Source organism: Rhinopithecus bieti, unplaced genomic scaffold (genome assembly GCF_001698545.2).
Source record: "Rhinopithecus bieti isolate Rb0 unplaced genomic scaffold, ASM169854v2 scaffold_495, whole genome shotgun sequence".
In the NCBI taxonomy this organism is placed as follows: domain Eukaryota; kingdom Metazoa; phylum Chordata; class Mammalia; order Primates; family Cercopithecidae; genus Rhinopithecus; species Rhinopithecus bieti.
Window position 1 is genome coordinate 720,409 of NW_016803120.1, and position 13,875 is coordinate 734,283.

A 13,875-nucleotide genomic window follows, 5' to 3' on the forward strand; every position below is an offset into this window, starting at 1 on the left:
TTTTTTTTTTTTTTTTTTTACAAAATATGGTGGCTTGTGACATTTTATTTTATTTAAAAATTTTTTATTTTATTTTTGGGGATACATGTGAAGGTTTGTTACATAGATAAACATGTGTCATGAGGTTTTTTTGTGTGTAATATTACATCACCCAGGTATTAAGCTCAGTACCCAATAGTTATCTTTTCTGCCTCTCTCCCTCCTTCTACCCTCCCCGCTCCAGTAGACCCTAGTGTCTGATGTTTTCTTCTTTGTGTTCATAAGTTCTTGATTCTTCATTTTTTGAATGACTGCATATCAGTCAGTAAGATGACTGTACCATTATTTATGTAACTATTCATTTATTAATGTACTTACGATAGTACCCCCTTATCTGACGAGATACTTTCTAAGGCCCCAAGTGGATGCCTAAAACCACAGATCATACTGAACCCTGCACATCTGGGTAACTGATTGGGCCACTAAGTGATTAGTGGGCAGGTAACAGCATGTGGACACGCTTGACTAAAGGGATGATTCACGTCCTGGGCCTGATGTAGCAGGATGGTATGAGATTTCATCACATATGAGAATGGCCTGTAATGTAAAACTTATTAACTGTTTATTTCTGGCATATTCTATTTAGTATTTTTGGACCATGGTTGACTGTGGGAAACCAGTAAAGTAAAACCATGGATAAAGTAAAACCATGGATAACCATGGACTATTGTATAGATTGTTTTCAATTTTTCTTTGTAACAAATAATAATTCATTAGTAGTATTTACTTTAAAGTATAATTTAGTGGGTACCTGCATGTTTTTACCGTGTTACTAGCACTTTACCCCATACTTTTATCAGTTTTGTGTTTACCTTCTCAGATTTTGTGAGCTGATACGTTAGGCTTGTATTTTAAAATATTTAAATTTTTTAAAGTATTACTAATGTCATAAATAAAATTTAATTGATTTCCTTTTGAAAGTTTTTGTGGTGAAAGCTGTTTACAAATAAAGTTTCAATATTAGGTATATTTTCGGCAATCAAAATTTTGATTTTTGAAGAAAAAGCTATTGGAATTCTAATAAAAGTTATTAGGTACTCTCACATGGTTATACAGTTTGCTGCTGTAGATTGTCACTTATTTTACATTTGCTACAGGTGCGAGGAACAACAAATTTCCGTTAAAAATAATAACTAAGGTAAATCTCAATTAATTTACATAATGAGAAAGCTTCATTTAAAAAAGAAGATACGAAGTATGAAAGGATCCTGACTTTACTGTAACTTTTAAACTGTTACTTGAGGAGTACTTCATATTTTGTTTTGAATGATAATCTAAGAATTTATTACTTTTCAAAAGTGAATCAACTATCTTTAGATGAAGTGATAATATTAGTGGCATAGTACCCCTAAAGATATATTATAAAATTGTGGGAATAGATTGGGATATTTAAATCCCCTTGGGACAGGAGAGCCAGTCTTTTCTTTGGGAGGTAGTGCTGCAGGGCCATGTCCTGCTCTCCTTTTCAGATTACCGGTTTGTTACCTAAGCAACAAGGAACCTTGGTGGAGCAGCATCATGAAAAAGTCTGTAGAAAAGCTCTGTGAAAGAGGACTGTAAAAGAAGAGCACTTTGGAGTCAGACAGAGTTAGATTTGGAAAACAGCTTTACATTAACAGGTTAACATTATTTAACCTCTTAGAACCTTAGTTTCCTTATCTGTAAAACAGACACAGGAACAACTTCTATTTAGGGTACTGTGAGGCTTCAGTGCAATCATGAACGGCAGATGCTGGATGTATTCATTGCTTTTATATACTTCTACAAGTAAATTGAATGTTTGTCATATAATGTTTGGTCAAAATAACAATAGTTAGCCTATGTTGAGTACCTATTGTGCACCACACAGTATTCTAACAACTTTATATGGGGCCAGGCACGGTGGTTCACACCTATAATCCCATCATGTCAGGAGGCTGAGATGGGAGGCAAGGAGTTTGAGAGCAGCCTGGTCAACATAGCAAGACTCCATTTCCCTTTAAAAAACACAACACACACACAAAAAACTTTACATAGATCTTGTTTAATCCTCACAGAGCTCTGTGAGGTAGGTTTTATTAGCTTGTTTTTATGAGGAAACTGATTGAAGAAAGTTAAGTAACTTGTTTAAGAATATATGTTAGGCAGTAATGAGGAATTAGTGCTCTTTGTATGTATATGCATTATCTATACTTGATCTTGTGTGTGTGTGTGTGTGTGTGTGTGTGTATATATATATATATTTTTTTTTTTTTTTGAGATGGAGTCTTGCTGTTTCGCCCAGGCTGGAGTGCAGTGGCGTGATCTCGGTTCACTGCAACCTCTGCCTCCTTGGTTCAAGCGATTCTTCTGCCTCAGCCTCTTGAGTTGCTGGACTACAGGCACATACCACCACACCTGGCTAAATTTTTGTATTTTTACTAGAGACAGGGTTTCACCGTGTTAGCCAGGATAGTCTCACTCTCCCGACCTTGTGATCTGCTTGCCTCAGCCTCCCAAACTGCTAGGATTACAGGCATGAGCCACCACTCCTGGCCTGATCACATATTTTAAGTAAATAAATATAAATGTAAATAATATAAATTATATATTTGGTTACTTATATTTTAAATAATCAAGACTTTTTTGTTACGACATCAGAGATAAAGGGAAGCATGATGAATCAGAAACATGATATGCTAAAAATCTCATTATTCTAAAACTTGTCTGAAACATTCATATGATTAAGAGATCTGTTGAGTGAGAGGATCACAATTTGGGTAAAATTCTTGCTATTGGCCGGGTACGGTGGTTCTTGACTGTAATCCCAGCACTTTGGGAGACTGAGGTGGGTGGATCACCTGAGGTCAGGAGTTCAAGACCAGCCTGACCAACATGGTGAAACCCCGTCTCTACTAAAAACAGAAAAATTTGCTGGGCATGCTGGTGCGCACTGAGGCAGGAGAATCGCTTGAACCCAGGAGGTAGTAGTTGCAGTGAGCCAAGATCGTGCCATTGCACTCCAGCCTGGGCAACAAGAGTGAAATTCCATCTAAAAAAAGAAAAAAAAAGAAAAAAAATTCTTGCTATTTTACTGAAAACATATTTTTCAATGGTAAGTGAGTGGTTTCCCAGTTTTCTCTTCTAACATAGTTTTAGTACTGTATTTGAAAGTGTTTATTTGATTTCCACAGGGTCGGAATCTGGCAGATCTTCGCCGTAGCCAGTCCCGAGGCACATTCACCATTAATACTACTCTCCGGCTGGGTAGACAGATTTTGGAGTCTATTGAAAGCATTCATTCTGTGGGATTCTTGCATCGAGACATCAAACCGGTAGGGACCTTTTCTGTCCAGAGCACAGAATGAGTTTGATACTCTTAATGTTATCCTGGGACACAATAAATTACAAATGTAGCTTTATGTATTTGTTGTGGTAAAATACAAGGTAATATTTTCATTTCGATAGAGACCTGGAAGCAAAAATATAACTTACCTCTTAATTTTTTAAGTAATAATTACAACTACAACTTATTTTCAGGAGTTTTTCTCATACGATGAAAATAAAAACTGAGACTGGGGCGGTGGCACATGCCCATAGTCCCAGCTACTCAGGAGGCTGAAGCAGGAGGGTTCCTTGAGTGCAGGAGACGGAGACTGCGGTGAGCTATGATCGCTCCTGTGGATAGCCACTGCACCCCAGCCTGGGCAACATAGTGAGACCCTGTCTCTTAAAAAAGGTTATGTTTGGCTATTACTATGTGTGCTAACATTGCCATTTACTTAGCTTTATGCCTAAATTGGCTTTATTCCCTGGTTTTTTTAATAGATATATTGGTTAAAAAACTGTATATGTTGCTTTTGGTTGTTCATACTGTGTTCTTGAACTATTTGTTAAGTCAAAAATTATAAGAAATCATCAGTTGTGAAAGACCTTATTTTTCTCCTGAGTGCTACTGTGGAAATATAGTGGGGTTTTATTTACTAATCTGTTTTCTTAGAAATTGTCATTTCCATAAGTGTGAAATAGGTTTTTCTGTCCTTTTTGGTATTTGATTGTTCATTAGGTGAAACGACCCATTTCTGATATACCATATTTACTATAAATGTATCATATGTTGGTACAGTTGAAAAATATAACTGTCTGTTGTTACATGACTTCTAAAATTAGTTTACATGAAAATGCTAACTAAATTTAACATAGTAGAGTCAGTCTATTTCTATGCATCATTATTTGAGAACCATGGTGATTGGAATAGTTTCTGTTTTTATCAGAAAGCCCATAAGTAGAACAATATTTAAAAAAACAAAAAACAAACAAAAAAAAACTAACAATTCTGGTAACAATTTGGCCTTTACCTTCACAAGTCCTCTTACTTACATACTCATCTTTGCGTTTGTGGTCATTTAATATTACACTGATTTTCATTAGGGGAATAATACAAAGTGTATTTTCCTTAAGTCCATTTTGAAATGTTTCTATAAATTGTATTTTCATTTTAGACTTAGTGAAATTCAGTTTTATGATGTTTATAGGAAATTCTTTTTTTTTTTTTTTAATTTTTTTTGTGACGGAGTCTCACTCTGTCGCCCAGGCTAGAGTGCCGTGGCGCAATCTTGGCTCACTGCAACCTCCGCCTCCTGGATTCAAGCAATTCTTCTGCCTCAGCTTCCTGCGTAGCTGGAATAACAGGCGCATGCTACCACACGCGGTTAATTTTTTTTTTTTAAGTAGAAACGGGGTTTCACCACGTTGGTCAGGCTGGTCTCAAACTCCTGACCTCGTGATCCACCTCCCTCGGCCTCCCAAAGTGCTGGGATTACAGGTGTGAGCCACCACACCTGGCCGTTTATAGGAAATTCTTTTAAATTTCTATGGTTTTTTGTTTTTTTTTTTTTTGTCTGTCTCTGATTTCTCCTATTTTAAAAAGTAGGGGGTTGGGTTGTCATTTAAGCATTCACTTAGACTAGAATTTCAAGAACTTAGAGTTCCAAGTCTAGTTAATATTGTCTTGTGTGTACCCTTAGTCATTTATATCCTTTTTTGCTCAAAGTTTACCTGATATTAGGCATTAATAGAACCCAAAACTAAATCATATTTTAATACCTACTAAACATCATTGACTAGAATAGTATATTTGGAACATGTGTGTTATATAGAGCTTAAATAGAAGAAGACTTAAAATGTAAGGACTAAGTATTATAAGAATGTATATATTTTCCTTCTTTATTTTTCTAGTCGAACTTCGCTATGGGCCGCTTTCCTAGTACATGTAGGAAATGTTACATGCTTGACTTTGGCTTAGCTCGACAGTTTACCAATTCCTGTGGTGACGTCAGACCAGTAAGATTTTTCATATTATTATCAAATATTTGATAATTACCCTGGTATTTATAGTATCACACTTTTTAAACAATGCTAATTATTTATCCTAATGGATGTTATCTAAGAAGTGGCATATACATTTAATGATTATAGAATGACAATAAATTGTATTACTGAAATTTGTGGCTTCAAAAAATGTACATTAGAGGGAGATTTCGAGTGGTCTTATAGTAAGAACACATGTTGACCCTTTGAAATGAGTGGTCATTTGTGCAGTATGATACCCTTTCTACATACTATAATTCTATTTCAGTTACTATACTTTTCAACTCCCAAATTTCCACTTAGTTCTCTTCATTGATAGTCTCTATTTGATGCAACACTGTCATCGTATTTTCTTTTACTTGTTTAATCAAGCTGTCCTTTATTTCTGAAAACATATCTATAATGGCTACTTTAAAATCTTTTTCTGTTAAATCCAATATCTGGTCACTCTCACAGGCAGTTTCTGTTGCCTGCTTTTTTCCCCCATGTATAAGTCATACTTTCCTGTTTCTTTGCATGCCTCATGATTTTTTGTTGGAAACTGGACCTTTTAGGTAATATATTACAGCAACTCTGGGTACTAGTTTCCCCCTTCTAGGGCTTGTTGTTATTTTTTATTTAGTGGCTGACAGGATCATTTTAGTGAAATCCATTCCGTTCTCCCTCCCTCCCCGCAAACCATACACACAGTATTAAGACTGTGTTGCTCTTCAGGGAGGTGCATCTTTGGGTATGACCACAATCACACTGTGATGATAATGGTACCAGTGAGGCTCACTTCTGCTCTTTCCTTGGCCACATCCAGCTGTTGAACTTCACTAATTGCAGGCCAGTTACTTTATTGTTTATAACAATATCTTGGGGGCATAAATACCTTGACCAACTAATCAAACTGTGGCTTCTAAAATGGAATAGTTTCTGAAGTCAGTGTTTGATCATTGTTCTGATGTCAGGTCCTTCAGCTATCTTTTCCCCCTAGTTCTCTCCTGTCCAGCTATTCTCTAAGCTGTATCTTCAGTGAATTTCCTCCTAGTTCCCTTTACCACAACCTCTATTTTTGATAGGGCTTTTAGGTTTGTTAAAAAGAAAACATTAGGCAAATTAAATTTAACAGAGTTTAGTTGAGCAAAGAATGATTCATGAAATCATGTAGCCCCCCGAATAAGAATAGGTTCAGAATGACTCTGGGGCTGCCACATGGTCAGATAACATGTATGAACATAAAAAGTAAAATGAGTACAGAAAATGTAAGTGAGGTACAGAAACAGCTGGATTGTTTACAGCTGGGCATTTGCTTTATTTGAATCTGCTTTGAACAGTTGGCTGCTGTGGTTGGCTGAGACTTGGCTGTTTGTTACAAGAGTAGTTTACAGTCTATTTATACTCAAGTTAGGTTACCATCATTACCTCTAGACCAGCCATAAAACATGTACAGAGGCAGTTTTAGGCCAAACTTAATTTAGCAATAAAACTGTAAAGCATTGATGTCACTCTGTCAATATTGTAAATGGACTTATTTGGTCTCAGTATGGGATTCACAAGTCTTATTTGGTCTCAGCTCCTGTCTGTTTTGGGATCTGTCTGCTTCTTTAAAGTTTTGGTTTGATGAAATTAATAATAAACATAAAATAAAAATAAATAAATAAAAGTTAATGTCATACTTTTTTGGATTGTGTTTGAAATAATTTTCTCATATTGTTCTACTAATGTAAAATCAAAAGTTCCCATTGTAGATTTGTTTCATATGTACAATTATTTATTTATTGCTAGGAAACTTGAATCATTTGTTTGGATTGTCTAAGTATACCATCATGTTATCTGCAGAAATCTGTATTTTGATTTTGTTTATTTTGTCTTGCTATATATTCCAGAAGAGTGTAAAAAACATTAAAAATTAAGAATAACGAAACATTACTGGCCTCCATCTAGGTAAAGAAATGGCATGTTACCATCTTAGAAGCATGCTGTGGGGCCTTTCCTGATCATATCCCTTTTTCTTCCTCAAGCAGCACTGACAAATGGAGCTTACTATGATGATAGCAATGTTCTGTGTCTGTACTGTCTTATATGGTAGCCACTAGCTACATGTGGCTATAGAGCACTTGGATTGTAGCCAGAGCAAATGAGGAACTGAATTTAATTTAATTTAATTTAATTTAATTTTATATTTAATTTAATTTTATTTTTATTTTTATTTTTTTGAAATGGAGTCTCGCTGTGTCACCCATGCCAGAGTGCAGTGGTGCTATCTCAACTCACTGCTACCTCTACCTCCTAGGTTACAGCGATTCTCTTACCTCAGCCTCCCGAGTAACTGGAACTACAGGCACCCGCCACCACACCCAGCTAATTTCTTTTTGTGTTTTTAGTAGAGACGAGATTTCACCATGTTGGCCAGGCTGGTCTCGAACTCCTGACCTCAAGGGATCCACCCTCTTCGGCCTCCTAAACTGCTGGGATTACAGGCATGAGCCACCACACCTGGTCCAGGAACTGAATTTTAAATTCATTTAATTTTAAGTGGCTATCATATTAGCCAGTGCAGCTCTTGACATACTCTCCATTCTATATTTTGTGTTAACTAGTTTCTTTGTTTTCTTTCTTCTCTCTTCTGCAGATCTTGAGGGTACTTGTTTTGGAGTTAGGGAGCAGATGCAGATAGCTGCCATGACAAGCCTTCATGTTTAGCTTATGAATTTAACCCAATCGACTTTTAATGTTTTTAATCCAGTCCCTCTCTCCTTTTTCCCTCTCATATTCCTTTTCCTTTGCTTTTTAAATTTACTATTATTATTTAAAGGGACAGGGTCTTGCTCTGTTGCACAGGCGGGAGTGCAGTGGTGCAATCAAAACTCATTGTAGCCTCAAACTCCTGGGCTCCTCAGCTTCTCAGAGTTCTAAAATTACAGATGTGAGCCACTGCACCTGGCCTCCTCTGCTTTTTTATTATTTTATTATTCTTTGCTTTTCTCCCTGATTTGATGTATATTGTTGTCCTTTTTTATTATTATTTTTCATTTCTATTTTGGGTTTGGGAGCACATGTGCAAGTTTGTTATATAGCTAAACTCGTGCCATGGGGGTTTGTTATATAGATTATTTCATCACCCGGGTACTAAGGCTAGTACCCAATAGTTATTTTTTCTGCTCCTTTCCTTCCTCCCACCCTCCACCCTGAAGTAGGCCCCAATGTTTGTCTTTCCCTTTGTGTCTATGAGTTCTCATCATAACAAATACTGTTTTGTTATCACAGTAAATACTCTGTTGGCTGATCAATATGTAATAGTAGTTGGTCTGTTAATTGAAGATTCATTAAGGATGAAGAATCACAACATAGTACTTTAAGCATTTTTTATATTTTCTTTGTTTTGTCTTTTGTTTTCAAATAGTTAAGACTCATAAGAAGTTACAAAAATAATACAGTTACCATGTACCTTCATCCAGCTTTCTCCAGTGCTAATACCTTACATAATCATAGTACATTGTCAAAACTGGGAAATTGACGTTGATATAATATTATTAACTCAAGTAGAGATTTAGATTTTACCAGGTTCAACATGCACATTTTGGTGGGGGTGGTGGTATATGAAATTTTATCACATGTATAGATTCATATAACCAACTGCTATAATTTGAATGTCCCATCCAAATCTGATGTTTAAATTTGATTCCCATTGCTAGAAGTGAGGCCTGCCGGGCAGTGTTTGGGTCATGGGATGGATCACTCATGAATAGATCACTCCTCTCCCCTGGGAGCGGAGGGTCGTGAGTTCTCACTGTTAGTTCTTATGAGAGCTGGTTGTTAAAAAGAGCCTGGTACCTTCCCCCACCTTCTTGCTTCCTTTCTCACCATGTGACCTCTGCACATGCCGCCTCTGCTTTGCCTTCCACCATGAGTGGAAGCAGCCTGAAGCCCTCACCAGAAGCAGATGCTGGTGTCATGTTTCTTGTACAACCTGCATGCAGAACTGTGAACCAAACAGACCTCTTTTCTTTATAAATTTTCAGCCTCATGTATTCCTTTATAGCCGGGATGTCCAATCTTTTGGCTTCCCTGGGCCACAATGGAAGAAGAATTGTCTTGGGCCACACATGAAATATACTAACAATAGCTGATGAGCTAAAAAAAAAAAAAAATTCCAATAATGTTTTAGGAAAGTTTATGAATTTGTGTTGGGTTGTGTTCAGAGCCATCCTGGGCCACATGTTGGGCAAGCTTATTTTGTAGCAGCACAAATGGACTAAGACATCAACACCATAATCCAGATACAAAGCTATTCTATCACCACGAAGGAACTTCCTCAAAACATAGATGTATATTTATTTACCAATCTTGTGGTGTAGGACCATCAGTCAGAAGGCATTACAAAGGGAATGGTGGTGTGTATCTGTTATACCAGTGTGTTGTTTTATGAAGTTGGTTTTGACAGCCTCTACTCTTTATCACCTTTAAGATGTATTAGTTACATTAAGTAGGGTTGTGAGGGGCAAAGAAGTCCTAAACTATATATATCTGCAACACTTTGATTCATAATTTCAGAGTTGAGCTTCTGTTTACCTAATGATTTGAATCTGCCTGTTCGTTTTGTGTATGTGTCCTGCTTTTAAGGCATTCCCTAGTTTCAGCCCTTCAGCTGGCATCTCACACTGGCCCTTTGTGTCTAAGCTCTGGGAGTGACATGTTTTCTCCTGTTGCTCCCATCCTAACCATTCACCTGAAACTTCCAGGGCCTAGGATTGTGGTAACTTATGTAAGAACAATTTTTAACGTCTTTTTTCTCTGTTAGTATTTCAGAATTTCAGCTGAATTTGAGATATTTTCTTAATTCCATTGGGAGTTGTATTACATAGTTCTTGCATTTTTTTCCCTGATCCTTTCCCTTTTGTTAGCAATAGGCTAGAGTCATTCTCTTCTTTCTTGGTTTATTCTCCTAGGAGTTCATCCTGTCTCTAACATACATTCTCTCCTTTACATTCACACTGCTTCTGCCCTTGTGCTAATTTTGTTGTTTCTTGTTTTAATTGTTAAAATAGTTTCCTCACTCATCTCTCTGTCTTCTCCTTTCAGTCTGTTATACTTCCACCAGAGTCAACATACATGCAGAGCATTTTCTCAATCGTTACTTTCCAGCTGAAAAATATATATATATATATTTTTTGAGATGGGAGTGTCGCTCTGTCGCCCAGGCTGGAGTGCAGTGGCGCGATCTGCACTCACTGCAAGCTCCGCCCCCCGGATTCACGCCATTCTCCTGCCTCAGCCTCCTGTGTAGCTGGAACTACAGGCGCCCACCACCACGCCCGGCTAATTGTTTGTATTTTTAGTAGAGACGGGGTTTCACAGTGTGAGCCAGGATGGTCTTGATCTCCTGACCTCATGATCCACCCATCTCGGCCTCCCAAAGTGTTGGGATTACAGGTGTGAGCCACCGCGCCCGGCCTAAAAATATTTTATGAATTCCAATTACCTACACGTTATAAACCAAATTAAAGAAGACCTTAATTTGACATTTAAGTCCTCCCTTAATCTGACTTCAACCTATTTTCCTGTTTTTTTCCTCTCACGGTCAGCTACAGTCATACCAGATTTGTTTCTCTAACACCAACAGTACTTTCCTCCCTCTTTGCATTGTTAACCATGTTCGACTTAAAATGCATCTCATTTTTTCTGTTGTAATTCCGTCAGCTCTTCAAGGCCTGATTTATTTTTTCTTTTTTGTTTTCATTTGAATATCTAGGTATCAAATAAAATATGCTCATAGATTGTTAAATACTTTCACTTTTACTTTCTTTTCTTTCAAAATGTTTGTAAATATAAATTTCAAATAGGTAACATATTCATGTGATGCAAAAGTTAAAGAATTAAAAATGTATCAATATTAAACACTTATGCTCTTTGAAAGACACTGTTGAGCAAATGAAAAGACAAGTCACAGATGGGGAAAAATATTTGCAGAACACACATCTGATAAAGGTTTTATATCCAGGATCTATGAACAACTCATACAACTCAATAAAAAGAAAGCAACACAGTAAAAATGGGCTAAATATTTGAATAGACATTTTATCAAAGAAGAGATACAAATGGCAAATAAGCATATTAAGAGATGGTCAATATCATTAGTTATTAGGGAAATGCAAATTAAAACCCTGGCAAGATACCACTGCCTACCAATTAGAATGGTTAAAACAAAAACCAGACAATACTAAGTGCTGACAAGGGACAGAAATCATTGGTTGTCAGAGACTAGGAGTGGGAGGGATTGACTCAAAGAGGCCTTAAGGAAACTTATTGGAGTGATGGAAATATTTGATATCTTAGTTGTGGTGGTGGTTATGTGACTTTATATCAGTCAAAACTCATAGAACTGTGTATACATAAAGTATGAATTTTATTGTAAGTAAATGATACCTCAGTAATTCAAAGTAAAGTAAATTAAACCTGACTTGAAAAGAAATTAAAAAGTAAACAGTGAAATAAATCTCCATTTCACCTCTGCCTATTCCAAATCTACTCATTTCCTATACTGTCTCTGATTCTTCCCCCACTCCCTACATTCACCTTTAGGTAGCTATACTGTTATTAGTTTCTTAACATATTCTTCCAGAATCTCTTTATTCACATACAACAAATACAAATGAACATTCTTATTTTTACCTTTTTGATTGAAAAGGTAGCATGATATACATTCTATACCTTTCTTTTTTTCACTTGACAGTGTATCTAGACGATCTTTCCATGTTGGTATATAGAACTTCCTCATTCTTTTTTTTTCTTCTTTCTTCTAGACAGGGTCTCGCTCTGTCACCCAAGCTGGAGTGGAGTGGCTTGATCACAGCTCGCTACAGCCATGACTCAGAGGTCCTCCTACCACATACTCCTAAGTAGCTGGGGGATTCTCCCACCTCAGCCTCCCAAGTAGCTGGTAGCGGGGACTATAGGTACATGCCACCATGCCCAGCTAATTCTTTAATTCTTTTTTTTTCTTTCTTTTTTTTTTTTTTTCAGAGACAGGGTCTCACTATGTTGCCCGGGCTGGTCTTGAACTCCTGGCCTCAAGTGATCCTCCTGCCTTAGACTCCCCAAAGTTCTGGAATTATAACCATGAACTACTGTGCCTGGCTTCTCTCTTTTTTTTTTGCAACTTCAGAGTGTATTCCATTATTTGGGCATACTATAATTTATTTAATCAGAGTCTCCTATTGGCAGACATTTAGGTTGCACTCAATCTTTTGCTATCACAAACAATGATGGTAGTGACTGACTACATCCACTATTTTTGCACATGCGAGTATATCTGTGAGATAAATTTCCAGAAGTGAAATTGTGAGACAAAGTGAATATATGCATTTACAATTTTGATAAATATTGGCAAAGTGCCATCAGTTGAGGAAGTTTCAAGAGATTATTTGTTTCAAGACCCAGTAAAGTGCTGCCTGTTCCTAAGACTTGTCCTTCCTCCCTCCTACTACATGGAACTAATCCTTACCACTCCCAAGTGTTTATATTTCATTGTGCTTCACTAATGGTATTCATTGTAATCTGCTTTAAATTGGAATCATTTGCATATGTGACTGTTTTTCCCCAGTTGGGTTTGAGTTGTCTTTACTACATTAAATAAGGTGATTGAATTTCCTTGATCTGACATTATTTCTTTTTCTATTAGAATTAGATGAGGTATGCAAACTGGTATTATTTCTTTGACTACTTATGTCAAGATTTCTCTAAACAGCTGATTTCTCTTTATCTCTATTTCAGCCTTTCTATGGCAGAAGTAAGGTCAGAGCCAGGCCAGGGAAACCCTTAAGTAGAAAGAGTCTCCTGGGCTTGTCTTGGCTAGAATCCATCAGGGAGAAGTCCAGATGCCCAATCAACTGTGGACTAGGCTGCAGAATGTGATAATAAGTCTGGAGATTTTCATTCTGACAGTTACTGGAATGAAAATAATTGGGCAAAATTATGTAACACACACAAAAAATTCTATGTTAACTGAAGGCTCATGTCAGGTAATGAATAAAAGTACAACCTCTGAAACGTTATTAACTGAAAAAGATTCATAGTAGACTTTCATATATTCTCTTAGACATTTTCTTCTAAAAGAAAACTCTCCAACCTTAGTTCTATCAACCAAATTAAGCATATTAGGTATTCCTGTTAATCATGATGTCTTAGGAAAATATTGAGATCCACTGACTATGATTGTCAGTGAATGGCAGCTAAGAAAATAATGGGGATTTTTTTTTAAAGATTGCAGGAAATTTTAATTACTGAGACTTGCCGTTAAATAGAGAATATTTTAAAATCGTTGTCTTAAAAACCAAACAAAAGTAAAGGGAAAGAGAGTATTTAATGAAGGAAGAAATGAAATAGCTAACTTGATTAAACATAGATTATAAAATGAGAAAATGGAGGAAGAACACATAGATTGTTTATCCTATGCCGTAACATATGACCAAATTATTCTGCTAAGGATTTTTTTTTTTTTTTTTTTTTTTTTTTTTTTTTTTT

At 36.5% G+C, this 13,875-nt stretch overlaps 1 protein-coding gene across 8 annotated transcripts in view; it reads left to right on the forward strand.

The window, feature by feature from the left end:
* The window catches only part of TTBK2 (tau tubulin kinase 2), a 181,863-nt gene that overhangs the window by 93,734 nt on the left and 74,254 nt on the right, over nt 1-13,875 (forward strand). For all 8 annotated transcript variants that reach the window (XM_017858979.1, XM_017859127.1, XM_017858920.1 and 5 more), the window contains 2 exons: nt 3,192-3,332; nt 5,236-5,340. In XM_017858979.1, the coding sequence (XP_017714468.1) occupies nt 3,192-3,332; nt 5,236-5,340 (246 nt within the window). The remainder of the gene's footprint in view (nt 1-3,191; nt 3,333-5,235; nt 5,341-13,875) is intronic.